Source organism: Pempheris klunzingeri, chromosome 3, assembly GCF_042242105.1.
Source record: "Pempheris klunzingeri isolate RE-2024b chromosome 3, fPemKlu1.hap1, whole genome shotgun sequence".
NCBI classification, from domain to species: domain Eukaryota; kingdom Metazoa; phylum Chordata; class Actinopteri; order Acropomatiformes; family Pempheridae; genus Pempheris; species Pempheris klunzingeri.
In genome coordinates this window covers 13,041,901-13,057,375 of record NC_092014.1, presented here as the reverse complement: position 1 = coordinate 13,057,375, position 15,475 = coordinate 13,041,901, and the positions used below count along the sequence as shown (strand labels likewise).

Here is a 15,475-nt window from a genome sequence, read left to right as displayed (position 1 = left end):
TCAATGTAACATCAGCACCACTCAACATGACATCACCACCACTCAGCATGACCTCACCACCAGTAACCATGACATCACCACCACTCAACATGACCTCACCACCAGTAACCATGACCTCAACACCAGTCAACATGACATCACCACCAGTCAATGTAACCTCACCACCACTCAACATGACATCACCACCTGTCACCATGACCTCACCACCAATCAATGTAACCTCACCAACGGTCAACATCACATCACCAATAGTCACCATGACATCACCACCAGCCAACATGACCTCACCACCAGTCAATGTAACATCACCACCAGTCAACTCGAACTCACCACCAATCAACCAGACGTCACCACCAGTCAACATGACATCACCACCAGTCACCGTAACGTCACCATTCATTAATATAACCTCACTAACACTCAACATGACCTCACCACCAGTCACCATGACCTCACCACCAGTCAATGTAACCTCACCACCACTCAACATGACATCACCACCAGTCAATGTAACGTCACCACCAGTCACCATGACATCACCACGAGTCACAGTAACGTCACCATCTGTCAATGTAACATCACCACCAGTCAACATGACATCACCACCAGTCACCATGACCTCACCACCAGTCAACATGACATCACCACCAGTCACCATAACGTCACCATTCATCAATGTAACCTCACCACCACTCAACATGACATCACCACCAGTCGCCATGACCTCACCACCAGTTAACATGACCTCACCATCAGTCAATGTAACCTCACCACCAGTCAGTGTAACCTCACCACCACTCAACATGACATCACCACCAGTCAATGTAACGTCACCACCAGTCACCATGACATCACCACGAGTCACGGTAACGTCACCATCTGTCAATGTAACATCACCACCAGTCAACATGACATCACCACCAGTCACCATGACCTCACCACCAGTCAACATGACATCACCACCAGTCACCATAACGTCACCATTCATCAATGTAACCTCACCACCACTCAACATGACATCACCACCAGTCGCCATGACCTCATCACCAGTCAACATGACAACACCATCAGTCAACATGACATCCCAACCAGTCAATGTAACCTCACCACCAGTCACTATAACATCACTACCAGTCAACAAGACATCTTCACCGGTCAACATGACCTCACCACCAGTCAACATCAACCAGACGTCACCACCAATTACCGTAACCTCACCACCAGTCAACATAACATCCCCATCGATAACTGTGACGTCACCACCGGTCAACATGACAACACCATCAGTCAACATGACATCACCACCAGTCAATATAACCTCACCAACAGTCACCATGACATCCCCACCAGTCAATGTAACCTCACCACCAGTCAACATGGCATCACCACAAGTCAACATGACATCACCACAAGTCAACATGACATCACCACCAGTTACCATAACGTCACCACCAGTCAACATGACATCACCACCAGTCAACATGACAAAATCACCAGTCACCATAACATCACCACCAATCAACAGGACATCACCATCAGTCAACATGACATCACCACCAGTCAATGTAACGTCACCGTTTGTCAATGTAACATCAGCACCACTCAACATGACATCACCACCACTCAACATGACCTCACCACCAGTAACCATGACCTCAACACCAGTCAACATGACCTCACCACCAGTCAATGTAACCTCACCACCAGTTAATGTAACCTCACCACCACTCAACATGACATCACCACCTGTCACCATGACCTCACCACCAATCAATGTAACCTCACCAACGGTCAACATCACATCACCAACAGTCACCATGACATCACCATCAGCCAACATGACCTCACCACCAGTCAATGTAACATCACCACCAGTCAACTCGAACTCACCACCAATCAACCAGACGTCACCACCAGTCAACATGACATCACCACCAGTCACCGTAACGTCACCATTCATCAATGTAACCTCACTACCACTCAACATGACCTCACCACCAGTCACCATGACCTCACCACCAGTCAATGTAACCTCACCACCACTCAACATGACATCACCACCAGTCAATGTAACGTCACCACCAGTCACCATGACATCACCACGAGTCACAGTAACGTCACCATCTGTCAATGTAACATCACCACTAGTCAACATGACATCACCACCAGTCACCATGACCTCACCACCAGTCAACATGACATCACCACCAGTCACCATAACGTCACCATTCATCAATGTAACCTCACCACCACTCAACATGACATCACCACCAGTCGCCATGACTTCACCACTAGTTAACATGACCTCACCATCAGTAAATGTAACGTTGCCACCACTCAACTTAACTGCACCTCCAGTTAACCCAATCTCAACAGCAGTCAACATGACATCACCACCAGTCAATACAACCTCACCACCATTAGTCATCACAATATCATTGCCAGGTAATGCTACTTCTCTCAGGGTGAATAACTCACTGTAGTTTGTTTAGTTATTCCAAACACCATGTCTTTAGCAAAATTCAGTGAAATACGATCATTTTTAGATAACATGAGGGCTACATGGAAAAAAAAAGCAGCTACACAAAAAGTGCAATGTTATCATCAGCAATATATAAACGATGGCCAAAACTTCAGAAATAAGACACACGTTGAAATAATTTGTAATTATTCTTAAACATGCTGTCAAATTAAATGTTGCATCAAAATTGCAAAAAAAATTGCATCATAGCACAGGGCATCTATCACCTGTTGATGTAAAGGCAATGTGTGCACTGTATGTGGGAGAAGGTTGATGCTCTGATTTCCATTTCCATTCCATAAGAAATAAAACAGTACTTTATCAATATAAAACACCTGATTGAGAGGTTGCTCAAACTAATTATATCATTAAATTTGTTCATTTAATTGTATGTAGGGCATACAGTATAATGCCTCACCTTCACACCAGATACTATTTTGTGTGCACATTTCCGTGTCTTGTCAATACAAGATAATAAATTGTATGTACCAGAAAAAAAATATGTTGTTTGTTTGAGTGCTTCATACACTAAAGGCAGGGTCTGTACCAGGAGAAACTAGCAGGAGTAATACTTTTTTGACAGTATCCAACAACAACAAAAAAACCCACATCACATGGTTAATTTACCATTTACATGGCTAATGTTACTGGTTAACTGGAGAACGGCTTCACATTAGTTATGAGAAGACCAGCCGCTGCTGCCACAGCCGAGACTCTTGCCGTTCTGTACACAACTGCTGACTGGCACCCTCTCTCACCTTTTCAGGTTATCAAAAAACAAACTCTATTACATGCCACAATCATATAAGCACAAGCAAAATGGCTTTCACGAAAGTAATGTTACCAGTTACTACTAGTAGTAGTTACTGCGCACCCTGCATAAAGCCTGTGCTTCCTGCTAACTGGTTAGGTCAGTAAATGAAAGTCGATCGCTGTTACGTATCACTAATCTGAGTACCACAACTCTTTGATGTTCTTTGGCTCAGTGGGTGTGTGCTTCGTACTGGGTAACTTGCTGAGGCATGACTGGGATTTTGGTCCCACTTTCTCAGCCATTCTTATGGCATTTTTATGCAACTGCCATGCTAGCTTTAGCCCTGTGAAAGACTTGGATCCTGCAGAGTAAGTGCACACATTTCATTCAAGCCAAAAGAAATGAATGGACAGGCTTATTACAAATCTGTGACAGCCACAAACACCCCATTTTCTGACAACAATATCAACATTATATAAAGAGATCACTCTAAAACCAACGTATGTATGTTATAAATCATGAAGAGCTCCAATCAAAATTACTTGCTTATCTTAACCTCAGCACCTGCCATTTTAAATGAAAAAAAGAAAATGAATCCATATACCTCAAACGTTCAATTGACTCTTTCACATTTCCTTACCTTTTGCCATCCAGGTAATACCACATCTCCACCAGGAAACGTAACCTCATCCCCACTCAACTCAACATCGCCACCAATCAACGTGACTTCACCACCAGTCAACATGACTTCACCACCACCAGTCAATATGACTTCACCACCAGTCAACATGACCTCACCACCAGACAATGTCATGTCACCACCAGTCAACTTGACTTCACCACCACCAGTCAATATGACTTCACCACCAGTCAACATAACCTCACCACCGATCAACATGACTTCACCACCACCGGTCAACATGACTTCACCACCAGACAATGTGACGTCACCGCCAGTCAATATGACTTCACCACCACCAAGAATAACAACCACTGGTGTTCCTGCTACAATCACAACAGCTGCCCCACCACCAGAGCCAAAAATAAAGATGGGATTTAAGATGCAGGAAACTTTTACAGAAGAACTTACAAACAAATCCTCACCAGCGTTCAAGCAATTAAAAGACAAAGTAACCACAGCGGTAAGTTCATATATATTCTATTACAATTTTTTGGCATCTTTCCGTAATTAGACTCAAAGTAATGTATGCAGTTTGGATGACACAAGTTCAAAAGGCAATGTTTTCTCATGAAACTTTCAAATAAGATTCTCAAAGGGTCTAGAACTTCTTGTAGTGGGAATGAGATGACAAGACACTGTAGCAGGTAATATCACGTAATAGATTATACAATGTTAATACATACACAGCAAGAAAATAGCATTATAAGGCTCATGGCAATATATCGTCAAGTTTGAGATGGAGGTTAGACATGGAAAAACCAAGATATTTAGAGATGCTAGTTTTCACATTTGAACATCAAACATTTTTGAGGAAAAGATATGGCCTATATCAGAAACAAGTAATTATCATGATTGAACAACAGTTGTACAACCTCAATACAAACAGTAATTATCATGCGTGAATGAAAATAAAATAAGAGTATAAAGATGAAAAGATTCTTGCATAATATCAACATTCTTGTCTTAAATTGTATCATATTCTGAAATGTTATTGTTTTTTCTGTTTTCTTTTTCCAAATCAATTTCATCCACAGCTCAACAACGTTTATTCAGAAAAGTATGGAACTACATTCAATCGAACGGTTGTCAACAGCTTTAAGTATGCAATCTTACCTCTTCTTACTTGTTGATTAAGATTTCATCAATTCATTTCTTTTTTTTAAATAAATAGGCATATTTGTCATGAGACTATTGTTACACAGTTTTAAAACAGTCAAATTAATCAGTCTACTGCATTGAAAAATTTATATTTTTGTGAAAAATAATTCTGTCACAGGCAAGGATCTGTTGTGGCAGACGTTGAACTGGTATTCAATGAGGGGCAGACACTGCCGAATGCGAGTTCAGCAGCTGAAACTTTGGTGGAGGCTGCTTCCAGCTCAAACTTTTCCCTGACTGTCAACACGTCATCTATAACTGCAACTGGTAAATTAGATTGATTATTTCCCGGCTTCAAACATTTTTATGATATTAACATACCATGTATTTGCAATGACAAAAATGTATCTTTAGTTGTGCAGACCCCAACTGAAGCTCCTGCCACAACTGTACCTTCAACTTCAAGAAGTGCAACTACTTTGCCAGGTAAAAGAATGCCTTTTCTTTTTGGCAAACTCTTGTGAAAACATGGCTCACGAGTCCCAAAACATAATATTTTTTTGTCTTATGCAGACAATTCACTATCTTCTTTGCACAAGCTGAAACAATGTAATATTTTAAGACTGTGGGAGATTTATACATCAAATGATGAGTATGTGTTATTATAACACCATTATATCATTTTCATTAATCACTTTTTAAAATGCTTGTGCATGGCAAAAATCACAACCACATTTCTTACTCTGACTTTGATATCAGTATTGTATAAAACAATTGCACAAACATTTAAGAATTGCATGACCTCACCACCAGTACATTTAATCTTGCCACCAGTCAATATGACGTCACCACCAATCAACATAACGTCACCACCAGTCAATGTAACCTCACCACCAGTCAGTGTAACGTCACTACCAGTCAACATGACATCACCACCAGTCAATGTAACCTCATCACCAGTCACCATAACGTCACCACCAGTCAACATGACAACACCGTCAGTCAACATGACATCCCAACCAGTCAATGTAACCTCACCACCAGTCACTATAACGTCACTACCTGTCAACAAGACATCCTCACCGGTCAACATGACCTCACCACCAGTCAACATGACCTCACCACCGATCAACCAGACGTCACCACCAATTACCGTAACCTCACCACCAGTCAACATAACATCCCCACCAATAACCGTGACGTCACCACCAGTCAACATGACAACACCATCAGTCAACATGACATCACCACCAGTCAATGTAACCTCACCACCAGTCAACATGACATCACCACAAGTCAACATGACATCACCACCAGTTACCATAACGTCACCACCAGTCAACATGACATCACCACCAGTCAACATGACAAAATCACCAATCACCATAACATCACCACCAATCAACAGGACATCACCATCAGTCAACATGACATCACCACCAGTCAATGTAACATCACCGTTTGTCAATGTAACATCAGCACCACTCAACGTGACATCACCACCACTCAACATGACCTCACCACCAGTGACCATGACCTCAACATCAGTCAACATGACCTCACCACCAGTCAATGTAACCTCACCACCACTCAACATGACATCACCACCTGTCACCATGACCTCACCACCAATCAATGTAACCTCACCAACGGTTAACATCACATCACCACCAGTCACCATGACATCACCACCAGCCAACATGACCTCACCACCAGTCAACATGACCTCACCACCAGTCAATATGACTTCACCACCACCAAGAATAACAACCACTGGTGTTCCTGCTACAATCACAACAGCTGCCCCACCACCAGAGCCAAAAATAAAGATGGGATTTAAGATGCAGGAAACTTTTACAGAAGAACTTACAAACAAATCCTCACCAGCGTTCAAGCAATTAAAAGACAAAGTAACCACAGCGGTAAGTTCATATATATTCTATTAAAATTTTTTGGCATCTTTCCATAATTAGACTCAAAGTAATGTATGCAGTTCGGATGACACAAGTTCAAAAGGCAATGTTTTGTCATGAAACTTTCAAATAAGATTCTCAAAGGGTCTAGAACTTCTTGTAGTGGGAATGAGATGACAAGACACTGTAGCAGGTAATATCACGTAATAGATTATACAATGTTAATACATACACAGCAAGAAAATAGCATTATAAGGCTCATGGCAATATATCGTCAAGTTTGAGATGGAGGTTAGACATGGAAAAACCAGGATATTTAGAGATGCTAGTTTTCACATTTGAACATCAAACATTTTTGAGGAAAAGGTATGGCCTATATCAGAAACAAGTAATTATCATGATTGAACAGCAGTTGTACAACCTCAATACAAACAGTAATGATCATGCTTGAATGAAAATAAAATAAAAGAGTATAAAGATGGAAAGATTCTTGCATAATATCAACATTCTTGTCTTAAATTGTATCATATTCTGAAATGTTATTGTTTTTTGTGTTTTCTTTTTCCAAATCAATTTCATCCACAGCTCAACAACGTTTATTCAGAAAAGTATGGAACTACATTCAATCGAACGGTTGTCAACAGCTTTAAGTATGCAATCTTACCTCTTCTTACTTGTTGATTAAGATTTCATCAATTCATTTCTTTTTTTTAAATAAATAGGCATATTTGTCATGAGACTATTGTTACACAGTTTTAAAACAGTCAAATTAATCAGTCTACTGCATTGAAAAATTTATATTTTTGTGAAAAATAATTCTGTCACAGGCAAGGATCTGTTGTGGCAGACGTTGAACTGGTATTCAATGAGGGGCAGACACTGCCGAATGCGAGTTCAGCAGCTGAAACTTTGGTGGAGGCTGCTTCCAGCTCAAACTTTTCCCTGACTGTCAACACGTCATCTATAACTGCAACTGGTAAATTAGATTGATTATTTCCCGGCTTCAAACATTTTTATGATATTAACATACCATGTATTTGCAATGACAAAAATGTATCTTTAGTTGTGCAGACCCCAACTGAAGCTCCTGCCACAACTGTACCTTCAACTTCAAGAAGTGCAACTACTTTGCCAGGTAAAAGAATGCCTTTTCTTTTTGGCAAACTCTTGTGAAAACATGGCTCACAAGTCCCAAAACATAATATTTTTTTGTCTTATGCAGACAATTCACTATCTTCTTTGCACAAGCTGAAACAATGTAATATTTTAAGACTGTGGGAGATTTATACATCAAATGATGAGTATGTGTTATTATAACACCATTATATCATTTTCATTAATCACTTTTTAAAATGCTTGTGCATGGCAAAAATCACAACCACATTTCTTACTCTGACTTTGATATCAGTATTGTATAAAACAATTGCACAAACATTTAAGAATTGCATGACCTCACCACCAGTACATTTAATCTTGCCACCAGTCAATATGACGTCACCACCAATCAACATAACGTCACCACCAGTCAATGTAACCTCACCACCAGTCAGTGTAACGTCACTACCAGTCAACATGACATCACCACCAGTCAATGTAACCTCATCACCAGTCACCATAACGTCACCACCAGTCAACATGACAACACCGTCAGTCAACATGACATCCCAACCAGTCAATGTAACCTCACCACCAGTCACTATAACGTCACTACCTGTCAACAAGACATCCTCACCGGTCAACATGACCTCACCACCAGTCAACATGACCTCACCACCGATCAACCAGACGTCACCACCAATTACCGTAACCTCACCACCAGTCAACATAACATCCCCACCGATAACCGTGACGTCACCACCAGTCAACATGACAACACCATCAGTCAACATGACATCACCACCAGTCAATGTAACCTCACCACCAGTCAACATGACATCACCACAAGTCAACATGACATCACCACCAGTTACCATAACGTCACCACCAGTCAACATGACATCACCACCAGTCAACATGACAAAATCACCAATCACCATAACATCACCACCAATCAACAGGACATCACCATCAGTCAACATGACATCACCACCAGTCAATGTAACATCACCGTTTGTCAATGTAACATCAGCACCACTCAACGTGACATCACCACCACTCAACATGACCTCACCACCAGTGACCATGACCTCAACATCAGTCAACATGACCTCACCACCAGTCAATGTAACCTCACCACCACTCAACATGACATCACCACCTGTCACCATGACCTCACCACCAATCAATGTAACCTCACCAACGGTTAACATCACATCACCACCAGTCACCATGACATCACCACCAGCCAACATGACCTCACCACCAATCAACATGACCTCACCACCAGTCAATATGACTTCACCACCACCAAGAATAACAACCACTGGTGTTCCTGCTACAATCACAACAGCTGCCCCACCACCAGAGCCAAAAATAAAGATGGGATTTAAGATGCAGGAAACTTTTACAGAAGAACTTACAAACAAATCCTCACCAGCGTTCAAGCAATTAAAAGACAAAGTAACCACAGCGGTAAGTTCATATATATTCTATTAAAATTTTTTGGCATCTTTCCATAATTAGACTCAAAGTAATGTATGCAGTTCGGATGACACAAGTTCAAAAGGCAATGTTTTGTCATGAAACTTTCAAATAAGATTCTCAAAGGGTCTAGAACTTCTTGTAGTGGGAATGAGATGACAAGACACTGTAGCAGGTAATATCACGTAATAGATTATACAATGTTAATACATACACAGCAAGAAAATAGCATTATAAGGCTCATGGCAATATATCGTCAAGTTTGAGATGGAGGTTAGACATGGAAAAACCAGGATATTTAGAGATGCTAGTTTTCACATTTGAACATCAAACATTTTTGAGGAAAAGGTATGGCCTATATCAGAAACAAGTAATTATCATGATTGAACAGCAGTTGTACAACCTCAATACAAACAGTAATGATCATGCTTGAATGAAAATAAAATAAAAGAGTATAAAGATGGAAAGATTCTTGCATAATATCAACATTCTTGTCTTAAATTGTATCATATTCTGAAATGTTATTGTTTTTTGTGTTTTCTTTTTCCACATCAATTTCATCCACAGCTCAACAACGTTTATTCAGAAAAGTATGGAACTACATTCAATCGAACGGTTGTCAACAGCTTTAAGTATGCAATCTTACCTCTTCTTACTTGTTGATTAAGATTTCATCAATTCATTTCTTTTTTTTAAATAAATAGGCATATTTGTCATGAGACTACTGTTACACAGTTTTAAAACAGTCAAATTAATCAGTCTACTGCATTGAAAAATTTATATTTTTGTGAAAAATAATTCTGTCACAGGCAAGGATCTGTTGTGGCAGACGTTGAACTGGTATTCAATGAGGGGCAGACACTGCCGAATGCGAGTTCAGCAGCTGACACTTTGGTGGAGGCTGCTTCCAGCTCAAACTTTTCCCTGACTGTCAACACGTCATCTATAACTGCAACTGGTAAATTAGATTGATTATTTCCCAGCTTCAAACATTTTTATGATATTAACATACCATGTATTTGCAATGACAAAAATGTATCTTTAGTTGTGCAGACCCCAACTGAAGCTCCTGCCACAACTGTACCTTCAACTTCTAGAAGTGCAACTACTTTGCCAGGTAAAAGAATGCCTTTTCTTTTTGGCAAACTCTTGTGAAAACATGGCTCACAAGTCCCAAAACATAATATCTTTTTGTCTTATGCAGACAATTCACTATCTTCTTTGCACAAGCTGAAACAATGTAATATTTTAAGACTGTGGGAGATTTATACATCAAATGATGAGTATGTGTTATTATAACACCATTATATCATTTTCATTAATCACTTTTTAAAATGCTTGTGCATGGCAAAAATCGCAACCACATTTCTTACTCTGACTTTGATATCAGTATTGTATAAAATAATTGCACAAACATTTAAGAATTGCATGACCTCACCACCAGTAAATTTAATCTTGTCACCAGTCAATATGACGTCACCACCAATCAACATAACGTCACTACCAGTCAATGTAACCTCACCACCAGTCAGTGTAACGTCACTACCAGTCAACATGACATCACCACCAGTCAACATGACATCACCACCAGTCAATGTAACCTCATCACCAGTAACCATGACGTCAACACCAGTCAACATGACCTCACCACCAGTCAATGTAACCTCACCACCACTCAACATGACATCACCACCTGTCACCATGACCTCACCACCAATCAATGTAACCTCACCAACGGTCAACATCACATCACCAACAGTCACCATGACATCACCACCAGCCAACATGACCTCACCACCAGTCAATGTAACATCACCACCAGTCAACTCGAACTCACCACCAATCACCCAGACGTCACCACCAGTCAACATGACATCACCACCAGTCACCGTAACGTCACCATTCATCAATGTAACCTCACTACCACTCAACATGACCTCACCACCAGTCACCATGACCTCACCACCAGTCAATGTAACCTCACCACCACTCAACATGACATCACCACCAGTCAATGTAACGTCACCACCAGTCACCATGACATCACCACGAGTCACAGTAACGTCACCATCTGTCAATGTAACATCACCACCAGTCAACATGACATCACCACCAGTCACCATGACCTCACCACCAGTCAACATGACATCACCACCAGTCACCATAACGTCACCATTCATCAATGTAACCTCACCACCACTCAACATGACATCACCACCAGTCGCCATGACTTCACCACCAGTTAACATGACCTCACCATCAGTAAATGTAACGTTGCCACCACTCAACTTAACTGCACCTCCAGTTAACCCAATCTCAACAGCAGTCAACATGACATCACCACCAGTCAATACAACCTCACCACCATTAGTCATCACAATATCATTGCCAGGTAATGCTACTTCTCTCAGGGTGAATAACTCACTGTAGTTTGTTTAGTTATTCCAAACATCATATCTTTAGCAAAATTCAGTGAAATATGATCATTTTTAGATAACATGAGGGCTACACGGGAAAAAAAAGCAGCTACACAAAAAGTGCAATGTTATCATCAGCAATATATAAACGATGGCCAAAACTTCAGAAATAAGACACTCGTTGAAATAATTTGTAATTATTCTTAAACATGCTTTCAAATTAAATGTTGCATCAAAATTGCAAAAAAAATTGCATCATAGCACAGGGCATCTATCACCTGTTGATGTAAAGGCAATGTGTGCACTGTATGTGGGAGAAGGTTGATGCTCTGATTTCCATTTCCATTCCATAAGAAATAAAACAGTACTTTATCAATATAAAACACCTGATTGAGAGGTTGCTCAAACTAATTATATCATTAAATTTGTTCATTTAATTGTATGTAGGGCATACAGTATAATGCCTCACCTTCACACCAGATACTATTTTGTGTGCACATTTCCGTGTCTTGTCAATACAAGATAATAAATTGTATGTACCAGAAAAAAAACATGTTATTTGTTTGAGTGCTTCATACACTAAAGGCAGGGTCTGTACCAGGAGAAACTAGCAGGAGTAATACTTTTTTGACAGTATCCAACAACAACAAAAAAACCCACATCACATGGTTAATTTACCATTTACATGGCTAATGTTACTGGTTAACTGGAGAACGGCTTCACATTAGTTATGTGAAGACCAGCTGCTGCTGCCACAGCCGAGACTCTTGCCGTTCTGTACACAACTGCTGACTGGCACCCTCTCTCACCTTTTCAGGTTATCAAATAACAAACTCTATTACATGCCACAATCATATAAGCACAAGCAAAATGGCTGTCACGAAAGTAATGTTACCAGTTACTAGTAGTAATAGTTACTGCGCACTCTGCATAAAGCCTGTGCTTCCTGCTAACTGGTTAGGTCAGTCAATGAAAGTCGATCGCTGTTACGTATCACTAATCTGAGTACCACAACTCTTTGATGTTCTTTGGCTCAGTGGGTGTGTGCTTTGTACTGGGTAACTTGCTGAGCCATGACTGGGATTTTGGTCCCACTTTCTCAGCCATTCTTATGGCATTTTTATGCAACTGCCATGCTAGCTTTAGCTCTGTGAAAGACTTGGATCCTGCGGAGTAAGTGCACACATTTCATTCAAGCCAAAAGAAATGAATGGACAGGCTTATTACAAATCTGTGACAGCCACAAACACCCCATTTTCTGACAACAATATCAACATTATATAAAGAGATCACTCTAAAACCAACGTATGTATGTTATAAATCATGAAGAGCTGCAATCAAAATTACTTGCTTATCTTAACCTCAGCACCTGCCATTTTAAATGAAAAAAAGAAAATGAATCCATATACCTCAAACGTTCAATTGACTCTTTCACATTTCCTTACCTTTTGCCATCCAGGTAATACCACATCTCCACCAGGAAACGTAACCTCATCCCCACTCAACTCAACATCGCCACCAATCAACGTGACTTCACCACCAGTCAATGTAACGTCACCACCACCAGTCAATATGACTTCACCACCAGTCAACATGACCTCACCACCACCCGTCAATATGACTTCACCACCAGTCAACATGACCTCACCACCACCAGTCAACATGACTTCACCACCACCAGTCAATATGACTTCACCACCACCAGTCAGCATGACCTCACCACCGATCAACATGACTTCACCACCACCGGTCAACATGACTTCACCACCACCGGTCAACATGACTTCACCACCAGTCAATGTGACGTCACCACCAGTCAACATGACCTCACCACCAGTCAATATGACTTCACCACCACCAAGAATAACAACTACTGGTGTTCCTGCTACAACCACAACAGCTGCCCCACCACCAGAGCCAAAAATAAAGATGGGATTTAAGATGCAGGAAACTTTTACAGAAGAACTTACAAACAAATCCTCACCAGCGTTCAAGCAATTAAAAGACAAAGTAACCACAGCGGTAAGTTCATATATATTTTATTACAATTTTTTGGCATCTTTCCATAATTAGACTCAAAGTAATGTATGCAGTTTGGATGACACAAGTTCAAGAGGCAATGTTTTGTCATGAAACTTTCAAATAAGATTCTCAAAGGGTCTAGAACTTCTTGTAGTGGGAATGAGATGACAAGACACTGTAGCAGGTAATATCACGTAATAGATTATACAATGTTAATACATACACAGCAAGAAAATAGCATTATAAGGCTCATGGCAATATATCGTCAAGTTTGAGATGGAGGTTAGACATGGAAAAACCAGGATATTTAGAGATGCTAGTTTTCACATTTGAACATCAAACATTTTTGAAGAAAAGATATGGCCTATATCAGAAACAAGTAATTATCATGATTGAACAGCAGTTGTACAACCTCAATACAAACAGTAATGATCATGCTTGAATGAAAATAAAATAAAAGAGTATAAAGATGAAAAGATTCTTGCATAATATCAACATTCTTGTCTTAAATTGTATCATATTCTGAAATGTTATTGTTTTTTCTGTTTTCTTTTTCCAAATCAACTTCATCCACAGCTCAACAACGTTTATTCAGAAAAGTATGGAACTACATTCAATCGAACGGTTGTCAACAGCTTTAAGTATGCAATCTTACTTCTTCTTACTTGTTGATTAAGATTTCATCAATTCATTTCTTTTTTTTAAATAAATAGGCATATTTGTCATGAGACTACTGTTACACAGTTTTAAAACAGTCAAATTAATCAGTCTACTGCATTGAAAAATTTATATTTTTGTGAAAAATAATTCTGTCACAGGCAAGGATCTGTTGTGGCAGACGTTGAACTGGTATTCAATGAGGGGCAGACACTGCCGAATGCGAGTTCAGCAGCTGACACTTTGGTGGAGGCTGCTTCCAGCTCAAACTTTTCCCTGACTGTCAACACGTCATCTATAACTGCAACTGGTAAATTAGATTGATTATTTCCCGGCTTCAAACATTTTTATGATATTAACATACCATGTATTTGCAATGACAAATCTGTATCTTTAGTTGTGCAGACCCCAACTGAAGCTCCTGCCACAACTGTACCTTCAACTTCAAGAAGTGCAACTACTTTGCCAGGTAAAAGAATGCCTTTTCTTTTTGGCAAACTCTTGTTAAAACATTGCTCACAAGTCCCAAAAGATAATGCTTTTTTGTCTTATGCAGACAATTCACTATCTTCTTTGCACAAGCAGAAACAATGTAATATTTTAAGACTGTGGGAGATTTGTACCTCAAATGATGAGTGTGTGTTATTATAACACCATTATATGATTTTTAATTAATCACTTTTTAAAATGCTTGTGCATGGCAAAAATCACAACCACATTTCTTACTCTGACTTTGATATCAGTGTTGTATAAAACAATTGCACAAACATTTAAGAATTGCATGACCTCACCACCAGTCAATGTAATCTTGCCACCAGTCAATATGACCTC

General features: G+C 40.0%; 1 protein-coding gene across 1 annotated transcript; it reads left to right on the top strand.

The window, feature by feature from the left end:
- The first annotated feature begins 425 nt into the window (after window positions 1-425).
- Window positions 426-9,274, top strand: LOC139199291 (mucin-2-like). Its single transcript, XM_070828339.1, has 5 exons — window positions 426-2,221; window positions 3,951-4,271; window positions 5,890-6,692; window positions 7,796-7,826; window positions 8,452-9,274. Exons 1-5 carry the CDS (start codon window positions 426-428, stop codon window positions 9,272-9,274), a joined length of 3,774 nt encoding a protein of 1,257 aa, XP_070684440.1.
- Window positions 9,275-15,475: the final 6,201 nt, after the last annotated feature.